The sequence below is a fragment of the Meleagris gallopavo genome, chromosome Z, assembly GCF_905368555.1.
Source record: "Meleagris gallopavo chromosome Z, MGAL_WU_HG_1.1, whole genome shotgun sequence".
Taxonomy (NCBI): domain Eukaryota; kingdom Metazoa; phylum Chordata; class Aves; order Galliformes; family Phasianidae; genus Meleagris; species Meleagris gallopavo.
The window spans coordinates 65,517,238-65,543,314 of NC_139435.1; the positions used below are offsets into that span (position 1 = coordinate 65,517,238).

Consider the following 26,077-nt stretch of genomic DNA (forward strand, 5'->3'; position numbering starts at 1 on the left):
ATTTATTAAATACACAACGAACTCGATGATGCACACAGACACAGAAATGATCCAGCTCCCGGCAACTTTAAAACAACAGGAACAGCCCATTCAGAAAACACCCCCTCCTCCCACCCCTGCTTCCCCCTCCCAAATGATGCTGGGGTTGCAGGGCCAGGGAGCCCTGGGACGCATCTCGGGGTCTGTGCCCACATCGGTCTTACCCTTGCAGCGTGATGACATCACCCTCTGATGCTGTTTGTTTGAGGGGACCGAAAGCGTCAGGGTTGGGATTGGAGTGGGGTTGGTTTTTTTGGAGGGGGGGGTCTGCGCCCCTTATCTAGTAATTTATCTGTTTAAATGAAAAAAGAAAAGCACCCACAAATAAATGGGGAAGCATCTATTGCAAATGTACAATCCAGCAGACTCAGTAAATACAGCCCTTGTGTTGCAAACACAAGCCATCACAATTCAGGAGTGGAATAGATGGGGATGAGAGCTAAGCCAAATGGATCACCTTAGCTTTAGGATCCTGTATGCTTGCAATATCACCTGAGCTCCAGGTTCTCAGATCATATTTACCTAACAAAGTTTCTAAATAGAAAGTCTGTATTTAGCGGATGACAACTATTTTTTGATGGTGGGGAGGGGAAAAAGAATGGTGTACGTGGATAACTGATGGAGATGGATAGTTTGAAGCAGAAGGGTAGTGGGGAATGAATACAAATAAAGTTCATTTAATTTTCAAAGAAGGCAATAATTGAACTAAGCCAGACTTTGGCCTAGGAAGAGGTATGAGATAGAGAGGAAAGAGAGCTACGTCTTTCACTATACTTGTAGAACATAAAAAGCCTTTGGAGCAGAGTGCTTTGCGGGAGCCTTCGGGCAACAAGAAGTTGGGGGCAGGAGGGAGCGAGGGGGCAGGCAGGGGGGAAGCATGACGTTTGCCATCCAGCCAGAGCGTGCAGCGCTGCCAGCAGACCACAGGGCCCGTGCTTGTTGCTTTGGCCCGGGATCAGCCGCCAGGGGTTCGTGTGCATCTGTGTGTGCATGGGGCGCGTGTGCAAGGATACGTGTGGCAGTGTGCATGTGTGGGTTTTCTCCAAGGCTGTGTACCAGCTGTAGGGGTGAGTGCTCATATCTTTCTTTCTTTCTTTCTTTCTTTCTTTCTTTTTTTCTTTTTTTTTTTTTTTTTTTTTTTTTTTTTTGTCTGAAAGGGGATATAAAAAAAACAAGGCACTGAGTTAATGCAGTATTTGTGATATCAAAATTTGACCCAACATGGTATTTGCATGAGTCACAATTGCAAACTATTGACCAATTTTGTAAGCTGACAATTAGGAAAAGAAATGTGGTATTTATTCTTGTGCTTTGTATTTGTATGTAGTATAGAGGCTGCGGGTTTACTCTTTTCACACAAGCAATACAATAAGAGTATTTTAGATCTGGGAACCATAATTTCTGGACCAGAAACGAACAAGTTTGGGAGGCAACAGCAACAAAAACAAAAAATGCTGAGCTTTTTTCTAATAAAATGCTCTGCCTTTTTTATAGACAAGCAATGATTATTTTGACTTCTTTTTAAAAACCACAGTGCTGATCCTCCCCCAAGCCTCTCCTTGGGCTTCATGGCCTGCTGCACTGCTTTGTCTTGGAGCAGCGAGCTCACTTCTAATAAGTACCAATACTGTGAACACACTCCTGGTGCTTTTCTTCAACCAACACAGCGCTTGCAACCGAATGATGTTACTCCCCACAATTCCCCCCGGCATGCCTGTGGACATTTTGAGGCCCATTTTCAGGGAACTGCAGCACCCATGAGCTCTATGAATTGTCTCCCTCCATGCCGTGGAGCACACGAAGGCCCTGCTGACCTGTTTGCTGTGAGACGAGGTGCCCTGAGCAGAGGGCCCCGCATCAGACCATGCTTCCCAAAATGGGGGCACATCTGTATTCCCCTCCACGTGGAGGTCTGCTTTCCTCCCACACTGGCTGACATTGGTCACCCATCTCAAAACCACCCATCTCCTCGTGCTTTGTTGCCCCTTGGTCCTAGAAGCGCAAACCAGATTGCCCTCGATGAGGGGCACAGTTGTAAGAAAGGAGCATTCTGGGGGCTTCCACTCCCCATGGCAGTGGCATGTGCTGGACTTGGGCAGCCAAACTTGGCAGCCAGCAGTGTTCTTCTCTTCCAGAAATTATGGGCATTTATCAGCAGTGCACACTCGGTGCAGCTGTAGCACGAGTGCTGTGCAGCTCATTCGCCTCTCTGTTATTTCATTTGCATGCTACCAGGCTTAGGTGTTTAAAAGTATATGCCAGTAATACATATCTATCTATATATAACTATATCCAACGCAACCAAGGAGCACTATTGCAGAGTTAACTTTGTCTCCACAAAAGAAGCGCTCAGATCCTTTCCCGTGGCAAAGACTGGTTTTAATGAAACTGTGTATTGAGAAATAGTTAAGCATTAGCATTTGTGATTATAAGCAGTTCGGGATTACAGTGCAGGTTTTCTGAATGGTTTGTTTTAAAGGCTGCCAGTTTGGGCTTCATCTCGCTCCGTACTGACATCATCTGAAGGAAAACAGAAAAACATCACTTGGTTTGGCAACCAGAAGGCGGCATCCTTGTCATGACTCACCGAACAGCTTCAACAGTACCTGGCTTTCTGTATGTTAACCACTTCAATGTTATCCTGCTTCTGTTTTATAGTGACTGTGAGGCCTACAATGCAAGTATATAATTATTTTCTCATTAAAACAGAAGCCTGCTTTGTGTTTCTATCCAGCAGTGGCAGGGATGCAGTGGGAGTAGGTGCACAATGCCCTTGTGCTGGGGGCACTGCGTTGTTTGGTTACAACCTGTTTGCCCCCTGGGGCTGACAGCAGTGGGGATCTCAGTGGGCCATGTGCAGCAGTTTTATAGAATCAGAGGATCATAGGGGTTAGAAGGGACCTCTGAAAATCTCCTCTATCCCTCCTGCTAAAGCAGGTTCCATAAAGCAGGTTGCACAGGGAAGCGTCCAGGTGAGTCTTGAATATCTCCAGAGATGGAGTCCACAGCTCCTCTGGGCAGCCTGTGCCAGTGCTCCGTCACCATCACTGTAAAGAAGTTCTTTCTCATGTTCAGAAGGAACTTCTTATGTTTGTGCCCATTGCCTCTCATCATGTCACTGGGCACCACTAAAAAGAGCCTGGCCCAAGCCTTTTGACACCCACCATTCTAGATATTTAGAAGCAGTGATAAGATCTCTCAGTCTTCTCCAGGCTAAACAGTCTCAGGCCTCCCACACTTTCCTTGTATGGGAAATGCACCAGGCCCCTAATTATTTTTGTGGCCCTACACTGTACTTTTTCTAGGAGATAACTGGTTCCTGCCCAGAACCAGACATAGTGCTCCAGAGATGGCCTCCCCAGGGCAGAGTAGAAGGGAAGGATCACCTCCCTCAACCTTCTGGACATGCTCTTTTTAATGTACCCCAAGATGCCGTTGGCCCTTCTGGCCAAGAAGTCATGCTGCTGATTCATGGTCACCATGTTGTCCACCACAGAGCTCCTCTCAAGGAGATCATTCCTTATCCTATACTGATGTGTGCATTTATTCCCCTCTGATGTAGGACCATAGCCTTGTTTTTATTGAAACTCATTAGGTTCCTCTCTACCCAACTCACCCATCTGTTCAGGTCTTGTTGAAAGGGACCACAGCCTTCTGTTTGCTCCCACTGTTCCGTCTGAGCCCCTCTCCTTCCAGGCACAATACCCCAATGCCCACAGAGAGCAGCCCTTGAATTTCCTCTCCTGTTAGCAAATACTGCAGGGTTAGAGATTGCAAAACGAGTACTGTCACATCTGTGGGTGGCAGTGGCTTGGGAATTTTGGCAATAAATTTCACTGTTGGCAGCTGTTCATATTTGTCTACTAAGAAACATGTAGGACAGCTAAAATCCCAACACCCCACTGCATGGCCAAAGTGACATTTGCCAACCTAAAAAGTATTTTTGTAAGTACTTAAGGTCTGCAAAATCCATTGTTTATGGGGCACAATCTCTGCCTCAGATCTGGACCAGACAGAGGCAAGAACACAAAGCAAACTTTGTGGGATCAGTGCACAAAAAAAAGCAGAGCATGCAGTATCAGGAAGCCAGGCATCACAAGCTATTGCAGAGGAGGGATGGGACTAGGCAGAACCTGAGCTACAAATATTACCACAGATTTTTTAACTCTAGAAATGACTTTCAGTGACCTTACTGAATTGATGAGGTTGGGCAGTCCAGCACACCACTGGCAGCAGGCAGCCCAACCCTGCACTGCTCCCCAGAATCCCCATGTATCCAGCACCTTGCCACAACTTCACCACGGCAAAAACACATCAAAAAACAACAGACTGAGCAGTAACAGGGAAAAAAAAATAAATGCCATCTAGAGCACAGGGTCTGCTGCTAGCTCTGGCTGAGTCTGATTAACTGGCCATCTTATCCACAGGTTCATCAGTTGTGTCTCAAGGAGTACAGCTTTTATGATAAGCATCAGTTGCTGGAGCACCACCAGGAGCTCTGATGCCACTCTAATCCCACCCAGGGCAGTGGCAGAGGGGGAAAATCTATGAAGAAAATCAGAAGGCTGTGGAATAGCAACCCTTGAACCATGCAGCAGCACTGACATCTGGAGAGTGAGATGCAGTGGGTGTGGGGAGCACCTCAGCCTACAGTAGCACTGCACAAAACACAAGGCACAGTGGTTGCACAGAGGGATGGAGGGAGGCATGAGGCTCTGTAAGGTGTCTGTCCTTCTGTAAGGTGCCTACAGGGAAGCAAAGACAGAGTCACTGCTTTGGCACACCTTAGAGCCCAGCACACAAAGACATCGTCTGTGTTACCAACCCAACAAGCCCTCCTCAAGCAGCCCCAGAAAGAACTTCATAAATCACAGAATCATAAAGGTTGGAAAAGATCACTAAAACCTAGTCCAACTGTCAAGCCATCACCACTGTGCCCACTAAACTGTAATTACCTCTTGTAGCAGCTCTTTGCCACGTGTTAAACTGAGCAAAGTCCTCCAGCCACTACTGAAAGATACTGAGCTGGGAAGGTGCTAACAAAACAGATAATCCTGATGAAGCATTCCTCCAAGGCTTTACAGGCAAATAACCTATCATTAGAAAGGATGGAAGAGCTTGTGAGTACCGTGAAGTGTCAGCCCTGTGGAGAAATGTGGAGTTTCCCAGTATACAATGGGAATTGACTTTTCCAACAACCCTGTCACCTCAGGTAACACTCCACCTTCCGTGGAGGAGATAGGAAGACTCAGCCCTGCTTCATTAGGGTGAAGAGGGAAAGGTGCAAAGTAGGGCACTTGCTCACTTGTTTTCCTCTAGGAGTATTGCTTTGCAGCACAGCGCAGCCCACAGAGGATACACACTTCAGCAGCAGTGCCCTTCTCTGCTCCCTCCCACCTCCTCACCTCTGCTGTTCCCTCCCAGTTTCAATATGATCCTGTCTTCACTCAAAACACAGCTGCTTCCAGGTAGCAAGATCAAGTGGCTCCCATGGGGATCTTATTCTGCATCAACCTCATGGGATGGAGCAGGCCTTTGGTCAGAGCTTATCCCACACCACGGCTCTCTTACTGACCACTTCTGGGGTTCATTTGGGTCTGTGCTGGGACAGAGCAAGATAAAACAAAGTCTCTTGGTTGCAATACTTGTGCCAGAAAGAGCATGATTACAGCTCTCCTTTGACTATGCATTTAAGGAAAACAGCTGTTCCAAGCTCCAGCCACAGAGAGCTCCAGAGATGCTGAGCTTATATAAGTTTGAGAGGGTTGTTTCCAACGGGGAAGTTAATTTAAAGTCATGATACTTTCTGTATAAAGAAAGTGGAGATTTTTGGCAGGAACAGAGATTAAGTAAGGCAGGTCAGAAGGCAGAGTTATAAACACTGGAAAACAGAAAGACAAATAGGGGAAAATCTCGCTGACAGGAATTTATTCACAGAGAGAGCCGTTTCTGAAGCCAAATGAAAGCTATCTCAGGCCATGTCTGAGCAGGGTTGGATGCTGTGTGGCAAGAAGCAGACTTAGGTAAGCTCTTAGGGAAGCAGACAGAAATGTGGCAGCTACAGCACATGTCTCAGACTCTGCCAGGCCTGGGTAACAGTGGTGAAGGATGGGGATTAGCCCCAGTGACCTCTGGCCACTGTATGCTGAGTCAGCCTTCAGGAAAAGGGAGTCAGGAAATAGCTGGATTGTAGCATTCTCCCTTAATGTACTGATAGCAGGCTCTTTGAGCGTACAAATCAGAAGATAAGTCTGTATAGCCTTCCTGAGCTTTTTGTGGGATGTTTCCAAGGAATTTGTTATTGAGGTGCTTCAGCACTAACAGATCAAAACAGCATTTCAGTACCTAAAAGGCTTGATTTTTCAGAGCTTTCTTAATCTCTCATCCCCTTCCTTCACAGAAGAAATACTAAATCACTGTGCTTTTAAACATCAGAAATCACCCTGGCCTTGCCCCTATGCATCCATCTGCCCACCTTGCCCTGCTCTACCTTGCCCATGAGTCCTTGGTGGCTCCCACAGGCACCTCAGAGGTGATGTCCAAAGGCAGGGCACTCAACCTGTGACAAAGTACACAGTGCAGCACTGACAAGGCTGGGAAGATGCCTCCCCCTGCTCCTGTGCAAGGAGCAGGAGGTAAGAGAGCTCACAGGAAAACAAGAAAAGCAGGAAAAGCAGTTTTGCAGCAAGTAGCAGCAGCACTGCTCTTGACCAGTGGTTCAGTAGTTACACAACAGGCCATAACATCCAAAGTCTATCTTGACTAGGTTTTGAGTGTCCCAGAGAGCTGAAATGAGGAACAAAGGGAACAGCAAATGCCAGTCACAGCAGCTGTCTTGCCACACAGCTTAAGATTTAATATTGTGTATATATTTGTTCATGCTTGCTAGACATTGAAGAACTGCAGCTTGGGAAAAGTTAGCAGCAGAAATACTGCTGGAAAGCTGCCCAGATTTTCTTGTATCCCTGGTACGTTTTACCCATCATCCCATTATTCAACTCCAAAATCTTCCTCAGATTTTTCCCAAATTCAAGCCCCATTCATGTATTTTCACACACATACTGGCACCCCATCAGTTCAAATCTAATAAGTCTGTTTGCAACTCTCCCCCTCTGTTGTTGTCCGCCTAGGAGGATGCTCACTGCCAAGCAGCACACAGTGAGATCTACCTTGACATATCTGCATGTGCTTTCCCTCGATCACCCGATCTGAGGCAGCCCTGCTGGTGGGTGACTCATGCCATGTCTGCACTGTGGATGGAGTGCAGATTACCCCATCCACACCCTTCTCCTGCAGTGGGGCAGTACCCTATAGCCTGCCATACATCATCATGCAAGAGTACGTCCAATGTGGGGCAGGCTCCATCATGCCACAATGCTCCCAGGGACCTCTCCACTCTCCCATACTCAAACAGCCTCCAAGCTGCAGGGTAGATGATTATCTAGGTGTGGCTGCAGCACCTGCTAACAAACAGGGATATCTCTCCTCATGATGAGAGGTCACCTGGAAGTCCTCACCCACTGCAGTGAGACAAGCAGTGACACACGTGTGATGCCACTATTCCACAGCCTCCCACCCTGAAACCACCTCGGGCTGTGCTGGGCAGCTGCCAACAGCGTTCATGGGGTACTCACTGAGTGTCATGGAGGATCTGCCCAGCCCCAAGCAGTTGGAGTTCTATATAGTCCAAAAAGAAGTTTGAGAACTTCTATTGAAGTTTTGGATTTGGACATTTGTTTTGGCTTGATTTTGAGCTGCAGAAGTTCAGCTGGAAGAGCTTCCACGTGAAAAAGAAGGTGGCAGAGCTCCTAAGTGTCACCGGTGTGCCGCAGCATCTGCAGCTCTCTATTCCCTGGAAAATGTAAACACACTGTGACTAAAACCATAGCCAACCTTTCTTGCCAACTTCTTTGTTCAGGATCTAGCCCAAAAGAGTGCACAGAGACTTCACGGCAGCAGTTATGACTTGCCCAATGTGAACACTGGGAGGGCCTTCAGTGGTGGCCTCACCCCACCCTTCACCTGCCTTTGAGATGTGAACTTGGCCATGCACAGCACTAACCTGAGATTTATAGGGTGAAAATGGCTGGATTTCCACACAAGGTTGTCTGCAGAAGAAAAAAACTTCTCAGAAATTTTCTATTTTTTCTACTCAAAAGAAGAAGGTTAAACAGAGCACTAATAGTTATCACAGCAGAAGACAGAGCCTGTACTTCAAGCATTCACAGTGTTATTGGTTGCCTTCACCTCTCACTCTGGAAACTGGGTGGATTCAGGCCTTTTCCTCTCCACTGTCCCAAGGCCTCCTCTGGATCCCACTGAGCTGTGTGCCTCTGGAGAGGTTCTTGTTCAATGCAATTGCCCTTGGCTAGGGCTGAGTACCTAGCAAAGGTCCAGGAAAGGCCCCACCTTAGCTGAGCAGCTCAGATAACATTCCAGGACCTTGTTATAAAGTTGGTGCATCCCCACTCACCACCCTTTCCCTCTTCCTTGACCTGCTTTCTCTAGAATGTAGTCATCCAGATCATGGTCACAAGAAGAATCACTGTGCTCTCATCCAGCCTTTCTCTTCTCTTTCACATCTAAGGCCAAGATTTGCCTTCACAGCCCAGAATAATTAGTGCTCCTCTTCCTTGCACTGCTTTTCTTCTTTTTTCCCTCACTCCACAAAGATGGGGGTGAAGCTTGCTGCTTCTTTTTCCTTCTTTATTCTGCCAGAGCGTTCCTCATTGGCACTGCATAAAGCCTTTCTCTAGTTCATGTCCACACTTCACTCCCCAGTCTCATAGACCCAAAGTCAAATTTGCTCACACACACTTCTACTGAGATTTTGGTCACCCTGAATGTCTTTGATCAGACATCTCTTTCTTTTCTAAAGAGTGTTTGTAGGCTTTTCAAGTACCCACTCACCACAGCTGTAAATATTTATAGAAAAACATTTAAAAATAAAAAATAAAAAAAGAAAGAAAGAAAACATGTGAATTATATAAACAAAGTAATTTCTGAATATATCTTTGGAGAGCATGTGGGGGAGGAAGGCAGTTTTTGATTTTGAACTCAGTTTTTACAGATTATTTTCTGTGCTGTATTCAGTAGTGAACTTCTTTTAATAGTCATCTTTTTGCTGTGCTTATTTCATTTTTCTAAACTGTCTGTCCTCACTTCATTCAACAAGTGAAGACTAACCTGTCATTATGGGATAATTCGTTTCATCCCACTACTCAGCTGCGGTGGATGGGAAGCTGGACTTGAACCAGCAGTGTCTCCTCACAGCCCAGAAAGCCAATCATCTTGGGCTTCATCAAAAGCAGTGTGGCCAGCAGGATGAGGGAGGTGATCCTTCCCTTTTCTCTGCCCTGAAGAGACCTCACCTGGAGCACTGCATCCAGATGTGTAGTCCTCAGTACAGAAGAGATATGGAGATGTTGGAGCGTGTCCAGAGGAGGGAGGGACACAGAAATGATCCGAGGGATGGAACACTTCTCCTACAAGGCTGAGAGCTGGGGCTGTTCAGCCTGGAGAAGAGAAGGCTCCAGAGAGATCTGGCAGCATCCTTTGAGTATGTAGAGGGGGTCTACATGAAAGAAGGAGACAGACTGTTTAATGGGGTTTGATGTGATGTGATAAGGGGAAATGGTTTCAAACTGAAGGAGGAGAGATTTAGATTGGATATAAGAAAGAAGGTTTTTTACAACAAAGGTGGCAAGGCGCTGGCACAGGTTACCCAGAGAGCTGGTTGATGCCCTATCCATGGAGACACTCAAAGTCAGGCTGGACCAGGCTTTGAGCACCTGATGGAGCTGTTGTTTTCCCTGTTCACTGCAGGGGAGTTGGACTAGGTGGTCTTTAAAGGTCCCTCCCAATTGAAACAGTTATATTAAGTTCATTCCTGCCTGTACACTCTTGAATTGCAGTGCTTTGTGCCAAACCCGTATAAACTGACAACAATTTAAAAGAAGAGGTGAATATTAATAAAAAATAGAATGTGCACACACACAAAAAAAAAAGCATTTAGCACAAAGATTATCTGGGCCTTATCTAAGAAGTACAGCAGGATTTGTTCTGCAGTCCAGTTGATTAAGCAAGAACTGGATACCACAAGGAGCCTTTTTTCCTATCTTTATGCAGAGGATATGTTAAGAAATACAGTTAAGTGTCAGCACTAAATCACCCAAATTTCTTGAGCTAAATTAAAACACAGCTGACTAAAAAAAAAGCGCATATAAAGGGTGCTGGGTTTTGTCAGTCCAGCAGGGGAAGAATCCCACAGGAGAGACTCTGACCAGGTAAGGAGACAGCTGAAATGAGAAAAATGAGCAGAACTGTAACTTCACAGTGTGAAAGCACAACAACTGCCAGCTTCCTTCATGTGTCCCTGCTGGGTCTCTCCCACAGTACTGTGGGTACAATCCTTGGTCCTTCCTCGCTGCACTATGCATCAGTGCACCACAGAGGTTCTCTCCATGAAGAAGAGCTGGTGCTGACCTTGCTTTAGGGTCCCCAGGCCCAAAGGCTGTAGGGTGGGTTGCCTTTAACCACTAGGTTTCAGCAGTCTACAGCAATGTATTTTTGCCTTGGAGCTAACCTCAATCGTTCTGTAGGTGCATGTTTTTAAATGTCAAGAGCCACTTTCTTACCACCCTTAAGGATCCCTTGTGCTAATTCTGCATAAATATTAAATTCCAGAGGACACATAATTGAGCCCTTCAATATCAGTAAAATGAGAACTGAGCCCTGTGGAAAAGCTGATTATGGAGAACGGAAATCTTGAAGTCTTTGTGGGATCAGATGAATGTGGTATTCACACAAAGCATTTTTCAGTAGGATATGTTATACAGCCTAAGTTAAACTTGTGTTATACTTGTACTGCAGTTGCTGATATAAAATTATACCCTTCTAAGAGAACTAGCTCTAAAAACACATTTAATGAGAAGGAGCACTCAGAATATCCTGGAAATATATATGCAATTCATGAGATCACTAACGGCATTTAGCACAGCTCATTAGCTCTCTGGGCTTGAATAGCAGTGAGCATAGCACAGTATCATCTAAATGTCAAGAGTGTCAGATGAAGCCTGTACTTCCCACCAAGTGAGGAAAATCATCCCTCATTCAAGAACTGAGCAGATCTGCAGCCTCTCCAGCCCTGTGCTCATAGAATTCCTCTTCATGACAAGAAAACCAATGTCCTACGTCAAAGCTAGAATGGGATGAAGGCATTTCTCTTTCCCTCTAATATCTGGAAGAAAAGATGGGGCTCCCGAGTCGTAGCAAAATGTGTCCATAATTCTGGTTGCATGTGTTGACTGAACCAGCCCACTGTGGGGCTTTGAGTAAAGCTGCCTGGAATTTCCATCCTCTGGAAGTATTACTGTGTTTGGACAAAAGGAAGAAAAACTAAAGAAACACCTTCTGCAATGATAAAAAATAAATCAAACATTTGGAACAAATCATAATAAATTCTGCAATTGTCTACAAGTCTTTTGATCAGTTTTTAAAAAGAAAGTTATAATTCTCTGGTGGCAGCAAATCATTCTAGCAGACAATTCCTCATTCCTTCCTATGTTAGTTCTTGGGATTTTTTTCCTCAAATAGAAACTTAAAACAAAAAGTATTGCACAAGTGGACGAAGGAGTGAAAAAATGCCACTCTTGAGCCACAAGTACACAGGCACTGAGTCGATGCCACCTGAATCAACACAGAGTGCAACAGATGGGGATTTTAACATGGTTTGTGCAATTAATCATTAATTTATTTTTTAAGTCATCACTGTGAATCTTCCCAGAGCAGACTGCTACTTTGCCTGTTATGAATCACTCAGCCAGCACAGGATGAGATCATTATCATTTCACTTAGTGTTTCTAAAGCAGCCAAGCATCCCCTGAGTATTTCCTGCAGACCCAGAGCGCGGGGCAGCAGTACAGTGTTTGACTGGCTGCAAGCTGAGACTCCATGCCAACACACAGAATGGAAATCATGGATGGGAGTTGTGTGGCCATCACCAATGCCTTGGTAGCATTGGGAATTTCCTCCTCCTTTTGAAAATTCCCATATTTTAAAGTCCAAGGACACAGCACAAGGATTGGGAGGCAGGTTGTGAAAAATAAAAATTTTCTCTTTTCATTTTTTCTTTTTAGTGTAATTTCCTGCTTGTTTTATTGAAACAACAATGACATCAGAGGCATGATGTTGCAACAGAGCAAAGGGGAGCAGCTGAGAGCCAAGGAGCCAGCATCATATTTATGGATAAAAAGGAAAGGAATGGAGTGAAGAGGAATTCATGAAACACCTGGCAAGAAAAGCACTCAGCCTTCTCCTATCCCTGAGTCAGGCATGAGCATCATTTCCCTGAGAGCCTTCTGGCATGTGAAGGATGCCAAAAGAGAAAGAAAAAAAGCAGCAAATACATGACCATTTTCACTTCCTAAAGTGGGTGACAGAAATTTCCCCCAGGTCATATGATCTTTATTGAAGCTGCACCAGGAAGAGCAGCAGCAGCCAGTGATTGCAGGGCGTCTCCATACAAAAGCCTCTGCAGCCTGAGCCAGAGGTCAGAGCAGCACAGGGATGTGCATGCGATGCACACATACGTACCAAGGTGAGGTGCAAACACCCTCCCAGCTGGATTGCCTCTTGCACAACTCTGATTCTGTGCAAACTGACAGACCTTTTATTTTCCCTCCACTGCTCCACTTCAAGCATGTATCCAGAGCAAGACTTCTGAGAGCACATCTCTTGGAAAATAGCTCTTCTCTCTCCCTGATTAGAGGTGACCATCTACATCATGGTGGGGATGATGGCAATGAGAACATGGGTTGAGCCGGTGGTTGCAGGCTCCCAGGTGGCCAGTGCCTTCTACGACACAGCGCTGCTGCTGGTGGTGAAGAACTTCTACAACCAGACCAATTCAACCGTCCCTTCCCACGTACTGGAAGATGCTCAGCAGAAAGCTGTCTCTAATTTTTATATCATCTACAACCTTGTCCTGGGTCTCAGTCCACTGGTGTCAGCCTATGGCTTGTCCAAGCTGGGGGACAAGGTGCATCGGAAGATCCCCATCTGCGTCTCGCTTCTTGGCTATTTGGGCTCCAAGTCTCTCCTGCTTCTGCTGATCCTGCTGGACTGGCCAATTGAGGTGATGTATGGGGCTGCAGCCGTCAATGGGCTGACAGGAGGCTTCACCACATTCTGGGCAGGCATCATGGCTCTGGGATCTCTGGGCTCCTCTGAGAGCAAGAGGTCTCTGCGACTCATCATTATTGAGATGGTGTATGGCCTTGCCGGCTTTCTGGGAAGCATGGCATCTGGCTACCTCTTTGTTGGCTTCAGCTATCACTATCGAGAGGGCACCGTGCTGGTGAGTTGCAGCATTGCCTGCTATGCTTTCTGTCTCCTCTACAGTGTTTTTGTGCTGATGGTCCCCAAGTCTGCAGCTTCCTGCTCAGACAAAGCCAAGTGTGTAGAGGAGGCTGGCAGCCAGCTACCAGCCCACACAGGAGGAGCAGACAGTGCCCAGCCTTCAGAGAGCAGCAGCAGCCAAACTCCAGTAACACCCTCAAAACTAATCATCGTTATGCTTTTTGTGGCAGCAATCCTCTATGATCTTGCCGTAGTTGGTGCAATGAATGTACTTCCACTCTTCTTGATCAGAGAGCCTTTGAGTTGGAATGCCGTGGAGATTGGCCACGGCAACGCTGCTGGGTATGTGATTTTCATCACCAGTTTCTTGGGGGTACTTGTGTTCTCCAAGTACTTTATGGACGTCACCATGATCATGATCGGAGTGGTGTCATTCAGTGCTGGCATCCTCATCATGGCCTTTGTGCGGTGGACCTTCTTGTTCTACATTGGTGAGTTGGGCTTCCACAAGTGCCCTCCCCCCACACCTCTCTTGTGCAGCATACATCAATATCCAGAGAAGGCAGATGCTCATGTCTATGCTCAGTTTAAGGCTAGTTAACTTGAAATCTGTCACTTAGTCATAGTCCAGATCTGAGTGGGAGAAAAATGCTCACAATGTGGTAAGGCAGGAACTGTTGCAGGCTATCACTACCAGTCAGACAACACTGTTCTAGTAATGTGAAGCACTTGTTTCTCAAGGCATAAGACTTAAGCCTACAATAGAAGATAATTGTGGAAGATTTCCTGCTAAGTGATCTCCTTAATATGTCATTTATTTTTATTACATTAAGATTTTTATGACTCATGGGAGAATTTATATGAAAAACTGGAGCTGCTTTAGCAAATAAAATATTATGGCAATGTACTATACAAATCTTACACTGTATATAAGTGACTAAGGAACAGGTAATAGTAGTTGGGGCAAGTTTATTTTGGGGAAGCAGCTTCTGCAGGAACACAGGAAACCAAAAGCCAAGAAAGTATCCCTGATGACATTGAGGTGGGTGATTCACACCTGACTAACAGAAAGAGCATGGCTTTCTTGCACAGCTTTGGGATCTTTTTTCTTAAAAGTGAGGAAAAGGTCCTAGAGAAATGACCTGAAAATTTTTTTCTGTCTGCCTCTACAAGAAAGGAGAAATTGAAAGTTAAACAAATCTATTCTAAGAGGAAAGATGGTAGGATATTATTTCTGTACCAAGCCAAAAACTGAGCTAAATCTTTACCAGATTTTGTTCATCCACTAGGCAATTAGAGGAAAAAAAGACATAAAATTATAATTTTAAAAATGCTTGTCTAGTACTAAGTCCGTCACCAAAGAGTGCTGATAATGGATTTGCAAGATGCATACTAGGGTGTTGGAGAAACACTTTAGTTTGCTAGAAGTGGACAGGTCTTCCTGCAGTGCGCAGGAGAAAAAGCAGTGTTCCTGTCCAGGCTGGGTAGCACAGAGTGCTTTCTCCAATGGTTATACCTGGATTGTCCAGCTCACTGCCACAAGGAGGGTGCTGTATGTATACACTGGAACCAGAGGTCAAATCCAAGAGATCACGGCTGGCTCAGGCAAAGTGCCTCTGCCAGCTGGAGCAGTTGGTGGCTTATCCACTGCCACCTACATGAAGCAAAGACCTGCATTCCTCTTGCAGATTTTAACCACTTTCTGAGGCTGAGGGAACATGACAAGCTGAAGCAAAGGCCCTGCCCATGCCAGAGGCATGCGGTCTGCAAAAGCAGTGGATGCTGTGAGACAGGAAGCAGGTACTGATGATAACCATATATATTCACTGTGTTGCAGCTCGAGCAGTGATGCTCTTTGCCCTCATCCCCTTACCAACCATCAGGTCCATGTTGTCCAAGCATGTTGAAGGATCATCCTATGGTAAGTGTTTCAGTTACCCCACCAATCAAAAAACTGTCAAATCCCTCTGTTTGGCAAGTTTTCACTACAATCTGTGCATTGCATAATAACAGTTGGTACCACAAAAAGGAAGGGAGGAGCAGAGAAACTTGCAGAACAAGCCTGCCATGTCCAAGCTTCTCCTCCCCCGTTGCTTCATCATTTATCCACAGAATTTTCAATACACATTTCAACAGATTACTATCAGTGTGCAGCTGAAAGGCAGGGAAAATAAGATCTGAGGTACTGCTCCAGGGGAAACAGAGGGCACACTGGGCTGAAGCTCAGAGATACTCACAGTTTATATTTGGCTTCTTCCCGTTTTGGGAATGATGGATTTCTTTCATCTTTTTTTCAGTTACAGTCTCTAAATAAGTCTCCAAACATTTCTTGTCAATCAATTCCTTCAGAACATGAATTAACAAACAAAGGACAGCTTTTGCATAAGAAAATCGCAGTTTTGGGGAAATAGAAGAAGCTATTCCTAATTTTTCTGCTAACATTGTTTTAGAAAATAGTGAAACGTATGTGTTTTACCACAACATACTGGCAGCTACCATCTTCACCCCAGTGACTTGGCTTCAGACACCACTGGTGTGGTCATGCACCCACACACACCTCAGGCTTGTGACTGCTCATGCATCCTCAAAACACAGCCCATAGTCATGCATATTCATTATTTTCTCTCCTGTCGTATGACCACAGCGCTCCAAACTTCTATGGAGCGCAAACCACTCTGGTACTGCGTTGTTTCCTCAGGTGAGGGCCACCGGTGCCACACAGGAAAAGGAGCCTGCACAACCACAGGCTTGGGCAAGGCCCTGAATGTACTCCTGGTTTGTGCATTCCAGAAGGATCAGACTGCTCCTCTTCCCCATTTACCACAACAGAAACAGAATGGTGCATTTCAGTGAAAATGGCTGCCCTCAAGCAGTTCCAAAGGGGACTCAATTTCCTCCTCACTACATATCACACACAGTTCTCCATTTTAGGAGAACATCTATTATTACATCTCAGCCCATTGGATGTAATCCAACCCTTTCTGGCCGAGGGCAGGAGCTAATTAAGGTCTCTTTTGTCCTAAATACATTGCCTTTTCATATCATATGGAAATGAGCACTTGTTTCCAGTTGCAATTTTTCATTGCAACCTAAAATCTAGACCGCTTAAGAGGCAGCTTTGTCCTATGCTTTAAGGAAGAGATACTTAACCCTGCTCCAGAGCAGCAGCAGATGTAAGTTTGTGCATTCTGGCCCTTGTTAAGCCATGACCACTTCACTTTTCTGTGCAGTGGTGGTGATAATTCACTTGGATGTCGCAGGGAGGTGGCACAGCAAGCTTTCTTCTCCTAGATGACAAACAATGTTGCTGTTTTACAGGTAAGGTGTTTGTCCTGCTGCAGCTGTCCTTAGTCACCACGGGAGTAGTGACATCCACAGCCTACAACAAGATCTACCAAAGCACGCTGAACTGGTACAGCGGCTTCTGCTTTGTTCTGTCTTTCCTGGCTGGCTGCCTGAGTCTCCTCCCTTTAAGGTAAGGAATAGGAATTGCTTTCCCCAAAGGGGCGTGCTATGTTTTCTACTCGCTCCATGATTCTAGGTCTTAAGTGCACAATACAGATTGGAAAAGGATTTTTTTTTTAAATTATTTTTAATAATTTCAAAAGAAAATTGCAAAAAACATTGAAAAAAGAAAAACAAAAATTCTGTGGAAGTGGGATGACAAGCACTGGGGAAGTTCGCTGAATCTGACCTGCAAGTGATTTAGCCACTGTTTTCCACCGCCTTTTCGTTTTATGTAAATGAATTGCTGTGGGAGAAATATTTGGCAGAGTTTAAGAGCTAATAATCCCATGGGACAAAGCCTTGCACAAATGTAGTGCTAAATAATGCGAAAACGCAAAGTAAAAAATACATATATTTTAAATCCATTACGGATTACTTGCTCACTGTGATTGAAAATAGTAACTTTGAGCATCCCTTGGGTGCTTTTTTCAAAGAGAAATTAAAGGCTCAACAATAGTCAATAGTTATCTTGAGAAGTTAGCTTGGTAGCTCTCTAGTAACCTGTGTTTTTGTTGTTCTTTACAGCATTGTGGCCATCAAACAACGTTCAAGCACTGGTTCTTTTCAGATTCCGACCAAGTGACAGAAGCTGTACCATCTAACACATCTTTTAGTCTTGATCAGTTCTTTGAGAAAGTGGAAGTTCTGCCAACCATATGCCCCTACAATTAGCTTCATTACAAGAAGCATCTCATCTACGTCTTCACAGCATGCCACACTCTCAGCCAATGAGCTCACCCAGGACAAAGAAGTTTGCCTTGTTATTTCTGCAGTACATCCTCATGAAGAGTGATGTGCACTGGCTGTAGGTCACTAACAATGTTCTGAACATCTTTTCATTCTAGGTACTTAGCAATAGTGCAGATGGACAAGGACAGGGCAGAAATGGGAGGTATGTTTCCAAGCACATCAACCAGTTTAAAAGGGGAAAGCAGTGGAACAGCCATTGTTCTCCATTATTTTCTTCTTGTCTTTCAAGTCTGAAATCTCAGAGCAGTTCTGTGACTTTGGCTTACATGGTAGAGGTCCAGAAGCAGCACACTGGGAATGCATAGTGGTCAGCAGGACGAGACTAACTTCTAACATATTACAGACAAGAGTAAAGATAACTGATGTTATGAAGAAAAATACAGAAATGCAATGGTAAAAAACAAACAAACAAAAAAAAAACAACAAAAAAACAAGATTAAAGTACATTTTTTGTAATCTCTACAATAAAACATTTCTTAAATCATGTTCACGCTCCTCTTTTCTGGGAGATTGCCATCGTAGTGCATTAACAGAGCTTATGGGAAGACGCCTATGACTCAGTAACTGGCATTTCATCCCCAGCACCAGGATGTTCTTGTAGCAGGTTAAGAAATGGGCGAGTGAAGGTCACCACCCCTACAGGTTTTGTGGAGGTGGAGGGCAGACAGTACCAGGCAGCAGTCATCTTGTAAGCCCAGCCTTGTGCTGGGCCACGTTCCAGCTGAAAGGAACCCCATGCAATGTGCCAGTTCTCTTGAGATGTTATCAGCTAAATCCAAACAAGTTTCAGAAAACTGGCATGCACTATAAGGATCAGCATTTAGACTCGTTTCCACTCACGTGCTAATTGACTTAACAAGAATTAACTGGCTTCCAGGCTCCTATACTATGTACAGACAATTAAAAAGCTCTTCAGCACCTGTAATAGCCAGGAGGTAAGGCAGGCAGCCCCAGTTTGAGACAGGGATGTGACAAGCAGAAATTGATTACTCACTAAGCAACTCTCCCATTCTAAGCAAGTTGCTGCCATCCCTGTCCCACCATCGCCAGCCCTCAGAGCCTTGCCACAGCTCCAGGCTTTGCTTTCAGGTTATAACAGTTAACCATGGCAACAGACAGCTTGCACTCAGTTAAATCAGCAATGGAATAAACTTTTACAGGAAAAATGTTTCTGTAGTATGTTAATAGGCTGCCCAGTAAAGTAAGTGCACACATCACATTTCAGTGGTGAAGGCGACAAAAAATAAACATTGAATTCTTTATGAAGGAGTCATTTTTAAATACATTTATTGGTTCATTCCACCAAACTGAGGTAAACAGTGTATTTAAAAAATGTACACACTGATAGAGAATTACAGTTTTACCTCAAAGTGTTTCTCTCCATCAATACTAGTTCTATAGTAAACAATGAAGAAAATACAAGAGCTGCTCTGAAAGTAATATCTCCTATTTTATGATGATGGCAGACAACGTCAGAGGCAGATATTGGTGGTATGGCAGTTGAACTTGAACCTTCTCACCAATATCCCATTGCATTTTGTTGCCATATGACAGATGGCAACAGAGGGCCACTCTGACAAAATGGTATCTGACGTGGAAATCCGGATAAAGCTGAGGTGTGATACTGCATTCCTCTGTGAGGAAGTAATTGTATTCAATGACATTCATCACTGCTTACCAAACGTTGACATAGGCCAAACAGTGGATGTGAGCACAGTGAGGCAGTGGGTGGTGTGTTTCAGCAGAAGTGACCACGTCACTTCTGCTGGTATAGACTTTTATGAGCACAGCATGCAGGCTTTTGTTTATCCATGAAGAAAATGCATAACTAGTGGTAGTGACTGTGTTGAAAAATAATATTTTGTAGCTGAGAATTTGCTCTATCAAACAGTGTTATTGTTCTCCTTGTATTTGTTGTAATTTCCATGGAATTAAATAGGAGGCATCACGTATACCTACATATACCAATACAGAGATATATGAGAAAGTATAGGAACATGCCATCACCGTAAGTCAAGACATTTCATAACCTGTGAGTCTGAAGAAGAGCTGTCAGAGTTGGTTGAACATATGAGAGAAGAGTACTGCTCTGTGCTTCGCACTATAAATTCACACAGTGAGATTAATCTTCTCACTGCTTTCATTTTGGATTTTTTTGGTATGACAGCGACCCTAGGATGCAAAGTGAATGGTTTTCAGTGCATGGACTTACACACAGGTTGGAAGTAGTGCAGTCCAGGCAAAAAATTAGCACTCCTTGTCATCATCACTGACACTTCGAAGAAGGAGAGAAGGGGAACCAGGGCAGAGCTAGCTTACCTTCCCCTGCTGGCCAGAGTCTCCACACTTCAAGGAGCAACAGACAGACGTGCACAAAGGAAAGCAGAACAAGGACTTTTATTTTCTCCTTTATTTTCATGCAACTGTGTGTAAGAAGGCTTCAGAAGCAATTCCCAACTTATGGTCCACCAGAGCATCCATGTAAGACAGAAAACCCTCCAGGAGTTTAGAAAAGCTTCAGCAGAAATTCAGAGCAGCCCTGGTTGAAAACCTGAATACAAGCCAACAGTAGATGAGAGGACTGAATCCAACACTAGGGACCCAAGCACAAGGCAAGTTTGCAGCTGCTGGAAGGGGTCCAGAGAAGGGCCACAAAGATGACTAGAGGGCTGGAGCATCTCTGCTATGAAGAAAAACTGAGGGAGCTGGGCTTATTCAGACTGGAGAAGAGAAGGCTCTGAAGAGACTTCATTGTGGCATTCCATTACCTGAAAGGCGCTTATGAAGATGAGGGAGAATGACTTTTTACATAGTCTAATAGTGATAAGACAAGGGACAATGGTCTTAAACTAAAAGAAGGGAGACTTAGACTCAGCATTCAGAAGAAATTATTCAGAGGGTGGTGAGGCAGTGGAACAGGCTGCCCTGAGAGCCAGTACGTGCCCCATCCCTGGAGGTGCTGCTCCACCTCTGGAGGCACTCAAGGCCAGGCTAGATGGGACCCTGGGCAGCCTGACCCAGTGGGGCAACCTGCCCCTGTACACCAGGCATCCGGAACTCCATGGACTTCTAAGTCCTTTCCAATCCAACCATTTTATGATTCTCTGAAGTTTCTTCCTATGATTTAGACCACTACAGTCTTAAGCACAAGTGCAACAAAAATCCAAGCAGACACTCTGAAGAATCCACAGTTTATTCTTTGATAACATTTATGACTGAACAGCTAACACTTATCAACATTTTGTTTTTCAATGGATACCCAAAAAAGCCATGAGATGTTTCAACAACTGTTTATTGCAAGAGTCAGTACCTGATAAAAACATGTATGAACAATGCATGGCTCTCTACTGAGTACAAAAAACAATATCTCAGTGCTTGCTTTATTGTGCTAGTGCCAGTTGAGAGAAGGAACAAACATTCTAGAGCTTATGTAGGAGTAATCAGGACAGCAGTGAATTTTACATCCTCTGAGACAGATCTTAAGTCTGGTTGCAGATTATAAAGGAAGCCAGGCTGACCTAAGAGCTGTTGAGAAGGACTCAACTTATGTGGGCTCACTGGAAAGGTGCAGCCACTTTTGACACCATTTCAGCGCAAGCATAGAAGGTGACCATAAGTGACTGAACACTCAGGAAGTTACTCAAAGACTCAAACTCCTCCAGTTTCCCTTTCCCAGCATCTCACTTTTTCCACTATTAGGGTTTGTGTCTTCCTAAGAGAGAGATATCCATCATATAAGGGATTACAGGCCATGCCAGTTTTACTAACAGTTCAGTTCTCAACCTCTCACTAACAGTAGTGAAATAAATAAACTACTTCTTTAAGGAGTTTCCTGCTATTTTGGTGTTCTCCCTGCTTGCACTGCTTCCCCAAACATCACAGCTTCTCCCACAGCTATCCAGCGGTTTACAATAACAGCTCTTTCTTTCATAGAGCCTCTGTAGTAGTCCACAGGAGCTAAGAGGTCTACCACTACACACCCTTCTTACACTGCAGCAACTCTTGCAGAAGAGGTTTTCTTATGAATGTTAAGCTTCACTTCCCCTGCAGGGTCAGAGGTTTTCATTTTCCAGATAATAAAAAAATCCTGGTACCACAGAAATCCAGGATCACAATCTGAAGTTACAGCCTTTCCTCCAAATTAGCTTGTATGTGCTACAGAGCCAACACATTCTAAGTAGGAAAGGCACACCCACCTTTTAACAGTTCAATCAGAACTGGATTTATCTGAAATCAAAATATGCTTTGACTACGTAGTTTAGAAACCAAGCAGTGGCATCAGGTTAACAAAAGTTTAAGCTGATCTTGAACCACACCGGCAGTAAGTTACTCAGACTTGACTTGGAACTCCCCACTGCCTCTTGCACTTACGAATGGCTGTGATGCCCACCACTAAATATGCCAGAACAAAGCCCCACCTCAGTCTGGTACAACACTGAATGGGAACAGAATGCCAGTGTTATAAGGTATCAGACAGAACGCAGCAAAACAACATCCTCTCCACTCATCCTGCACATTCTTGACTAGGTGGAAGAAAGAACGTCTAAATATTATTTCCAATTTTGTTTTGCTTGACTTCCAGTGATGTTTCATAGCGAACTAAAAATCTTCATTTACCACACAGGCACCAGCTCAAAAAAGCATGACAATCTGTTTGTGGGAAATAGAGAAGACAGGAATATACTGTAACCCCAAAGGTCAAGCTGTACAAAGTTTATGCGCTTAGAGGTGCTTATTTTAGAGGGGAAAGACAAAGGAAGACACTAGGTTACTGCGTCAAGACTATCTCTTCAAGTACTCCCTTTGCACAGCAGGCATTGTTAGTTGTTCCAAACCCAACAACAACCTCAAGATGTTAATCCACCTAAGTGTATGTTGATAAACTGTGAACTTAAACCAGAAAGCAGTTTGTTTAGTACCACAGAACTGCCAATGGAAGTTAAGTCAATAAAGGAAAACCCATTTAAACCACTTAATGTGTCTTAAAAACTTGACTTTTGCATCTAGAGAGTGTAATTTCATTAGCCTGACAGCTACTATCTCGACTGTTGCTATACAGGCCACAATAGCCACTGCAGGGGTGGGAGTCAGGTACACCTGGTGCTTAGAGTTCAAATCTGTGTGTTCTCCTGTCAGGTATCATTCTGAAGTTGCATAAACCCAGTCATCCTTCAGATTCTTCGCAAGAATGTTGCCAGAGATCAAGTGATCACTCAAGCTTAGCAGTAAGCACTCAACTTTTTACCCCCCCCCCAAATCCCAGAATTTCACTGATATTAACCCCAAGACTGCTCACTTTGAATGGATAAAGAGGGCTTATCTACATGCTGTTAAACCATGACTCTGATACTCATCATGGCAGCATCCCTTGTACTAAGGCTATCAACACCAAACAGGTATTTATTTGAGGCTGGACTGCAAGAGAAAAGAAAAGGAACTTGCAGAAGCAGCTACACTGCTAAAGGCCAAAAGAAACTACTAAAAATAGATTGGTACCAGAAGAGGTCTTAAAACACTTGCCATGAGGTTCAGCAGAGATAGGCATGGACAGTGTGTGCACCTATTAAGCCTCACTGACTTGTTTAAGGCAAGTTTCACACACACACAACGATGCTTGGTACGGTCAAATATTTTACACTTTTTGGCTTTTTAGTTGCAACTGCAAAACAAAGAAAAATAGGGAGAGAGTTCTACCTTTACCACAGCAGGCACCTTAACTGATTATTAATGAAAATGCTCTGGATGAGGAAAAAAAAAGCCCAAACAAACAGACAACAAAGCATGGATCAAGAGAATTCTACCATGCACATTTCAGAGCAAGCTTTAGAAAAAATACACTGAAAATTCACACTTGCTTCCAACCTCCCCGTGGACACCCAGGATGATTTTGATCCCCATCTCGGTCACAAGTACACTTCAGCCAACTGACATTACTTCATAATCACCAAGGTAAACAATATTTAGTATGAACCTACAGCATGCTACACTCACGAAAAAAACACAGTTCATGCTTGTATCACAGGCTATATGTACGTAGTGTCAGTATGCTCTGCCTAGGACCAGCCCAACTCCCACACAGAAAACTCTCCAGAAGGCATTTTAGCCAGTGGGAGCATACAGGTGGTAGCAAAATAGAAGATAATCACTTCCAGTCTTCCCCTCTCCATCCAAAAAAAAAAAAAAAAAAGGGTTGGTTAGGAAATAATTATATTTTTAGCAAACAAAACAGAACAGTAATAAAGCTGTCATTTTGGCACCTTGCAGTAGAGTTTTATTTTCATCTTTTTAGTGTTCTACTCATCAGTTCCTTCCAGGCTAAAGAGGTAAGTTTTATCAAGATCCCCATGCACTTTCACTATAAGCCCCATGTCACTCCATAGGATAGAGAAGGAACCATTCAAGATAACTCAAAAAGATGAAACATACCCCAGTTTAAACAGAAAATGAGGAAAAAGTCAAACAGTCTTCAGAGGGTCTGTTCCAGCCTGAGCACAGCTGGCATCTCAGTTGACAAAAAAAAAAAAGAGACCTTCGTGGAGTTCCAGTATGTCTAGTGGTACTGAGCACAGATGTGCTAGACTGTCCATGAAGGTACTTCTTATTTGGTCTCTGGTTTGTCTTGCAATAGTGGTATAATTGACTCCCATGCTGTAAGGCACTGAAGAAAGAAAGAAAGATTAAAAAATGAATTGTATATCAGCTCTTGTAATCCTTGAATCACCCTCCCAGACTGACAGAATGCAAGTTCAGAAAGCCGAGCAGGGTTCTTTAAACTTGTTGGTCGTCTTTAATAATGTAAGTAAGCATTCAGGAAGAATAGCTGTTGTTTTCAAACAAAGAAATCAAATTAAAGCTTTCCAAAGTCATCTGCTGGGACAAGCTATTAAGAATACATCAGAATACCTATGATTTTCAAATATCAGCTAGATTCTTCTGAACTGAAAGACATAGCCTGCAGCTAGGCAGTCAAACAACTTCTTGTCCAAGTTCATGTTTGTGATGTGACTGTGCGAGAGGACTAGTTTGGACACAGTAGCCACTATTATAGCAGCATGCTCTCAACACTACTTGAAAAATCTATCCAGACAAGATACATGTACATATTGCAGACACACAGTGTATCCCACTACGCCTCAGGGACTTCTCCACACTATACTTCACAGAATGGCTTAAGTTGAAAGGGGACCTTAAAATTCACTTAGGTTCAATACCCATGCCATTGGCAGGGATATCCTCTGCCAGACCAGGCTCCTCAGGGCCCTATCCAACCTGGCCCTGAAGGCCCTCAGCGATGGGGCATACACAACACATGTTTTTGGACTTTTCCTTCACCGCTGCCAAGCAGAAAGAAAACTACTATTCCAGCTCAGCAATTTGTTCAATTCAAGAATCCAAGACAGACAAGCATCCAGTACAAAGTGCTATCAAAAGAATGCCTTCAAGTGACAGCTAGTCTCATGTAGATCACTTGAGCATTACCACAAACTCAAGAGGCTACGCTAAGCTGCTGATAAAGAGCAGCTTCCACAGCTCTGAAGAATTAAGATGTTCAAGTTCTTTACTGTAAAATGGCACAAACATTTCCTGAAGAATAACCACTATCTTGAAGGACAATTAACTACCTTTACTCCTGCCAGTGCTACAATAATGTCACATACCTTCTCGTAGTACTGGATGTTTTTATCTGCCATTCCCATGAGTAGCTGCCTAAAGTCTTGCCGCTTGTTGTTCTGCCATCTCTCCATATCTGCTTTCAGATCAGCATTAAAACATTCTACTCGGTCTTGACATTTCTCAACATCTGTGGGTACCTGCAGAAAAAAATAAAAATAATTAAAAAAAAATCCAAGATTGATACTGTTGTTCAGAGCACTAGGTGCTAAATAAGCTTGAATCCCAATTTTCACCAGTGAAACAACAAACATCCAGGTTTGCCCAAAGGGCTGAATGACATGTTTTGGTGTTATATTTTGACCACAATAAACAGTAGTGATCAGCTCTGTCTGCAGAAAAAAAATTCTAGGCCTCTAGCTTTAACTTTACAGGCTACATTAAAAAAAAAAAGCAAAGCATTGATCGTAAGACAAAAGGAATTAAAGGCATTAACACGTGGGCCAAGTAAGTTCATCTGGTCCACGTGTTAATGGGACATGTCATCATACATAAGCAATGTGAGAAATACTGAAGGATAGCCCACTGCAGGTCTACAAGGAGAATGAAAAAGATTACACCACTACTCATCAACTCAAGACAAATGCAAGCTAGGACAAAGAAACTGGCATTTTTTGCTTATGATTTAGATCAAAGTGCTATATACTGCCAAACAACTACAGGAACAAGCCACAAATAGTGCTTCAAGCAGAAAAATCATGAACATCATTCTCTTTCTTCTCCTTGTGATTTGTGGTCTACACAGGCAGTA

The 26,077-nt window shown here is 44.1% G+C and overlaps 2 protein-coding genes across 2 annotated transcripts in view; one reads left to right on the plus strand and one right to left on the minus strand.

Moving 5' to 3' along the window:
- The first annotated feature begins 91 nt into the window (after positions 1 to 91).
- Positions 92 to 18,878, plus strand: SLC46A2 (solute carrier family 46 member 2). The gene is made up of 5 exons (XM_085213928.1): positions 92 to 12,637; positions 12,739 to 13,889; positions 15,236 to 15,319; positions 16,717 to 16,873; positions 17,431 to 18,878. Exons 2-5 carry the CDS (start codon positions 12,824 to 12,826, stop codon positions 17,486 to 17,488), a joined length of 1,365 nt encoding a protein of 454 aa, XP_085070054.1. The 5' UTR covers positions 92 to 12,637; positions 12,739 to 12,823; the 3' UTR covers positions 17,489 to 18,878.
- Positions 18,879 to 20,832: 1,954 nt separating this feature from the next.
- SNX30 (sorting nexin family member 30) overlaps positions 20,833 to 26,077 on the minus strand; it is a 50,887-nt gene continuing 45,642 nt past the window's right edge. Inside the window, exons 8-9 of the mRNA XM_085213929.1 lie at positions 25,314 to 25,466; positions 20,833 to 24,313 (exon numbers count right to left, since the gene is read on the minus strand). Coding sequence (XP_085070055.1) covers positions 24,254 to 24,313; positions 25,314 to 25,466 — 213 coding nt within the window. The 3' untranslated portion in view covers positions 20,833 to 24,253. The remainder of the gene's footprint in view (positions 24,314 to 25,313; positions 25,467 to 26,077) is intronic.

Coding starts and splice junctions, on each gene's coding strand:
- SLC46A2 (XM_085213928.1), top strand. CDS start 12,824: ATGGTGGGGATGATGGCAATGAGAACATGGGTTGAGCCGGTGGTTGCA. Junction 13,890..15,235: donor GACCTTCTTGTTCTACATTG/GTGAGTTGGGCT, acceptor ACTGTGTTGCAG/CTCGAGCAGTGATGCTCTTT. Junction 15,320..16,716: donor TGTTGAAGGATCATCCTATG/GTAAGTGTTTCA, acceptor GCTGTTTTACAG/GTAAGGTGTTTGTCCTGCTG.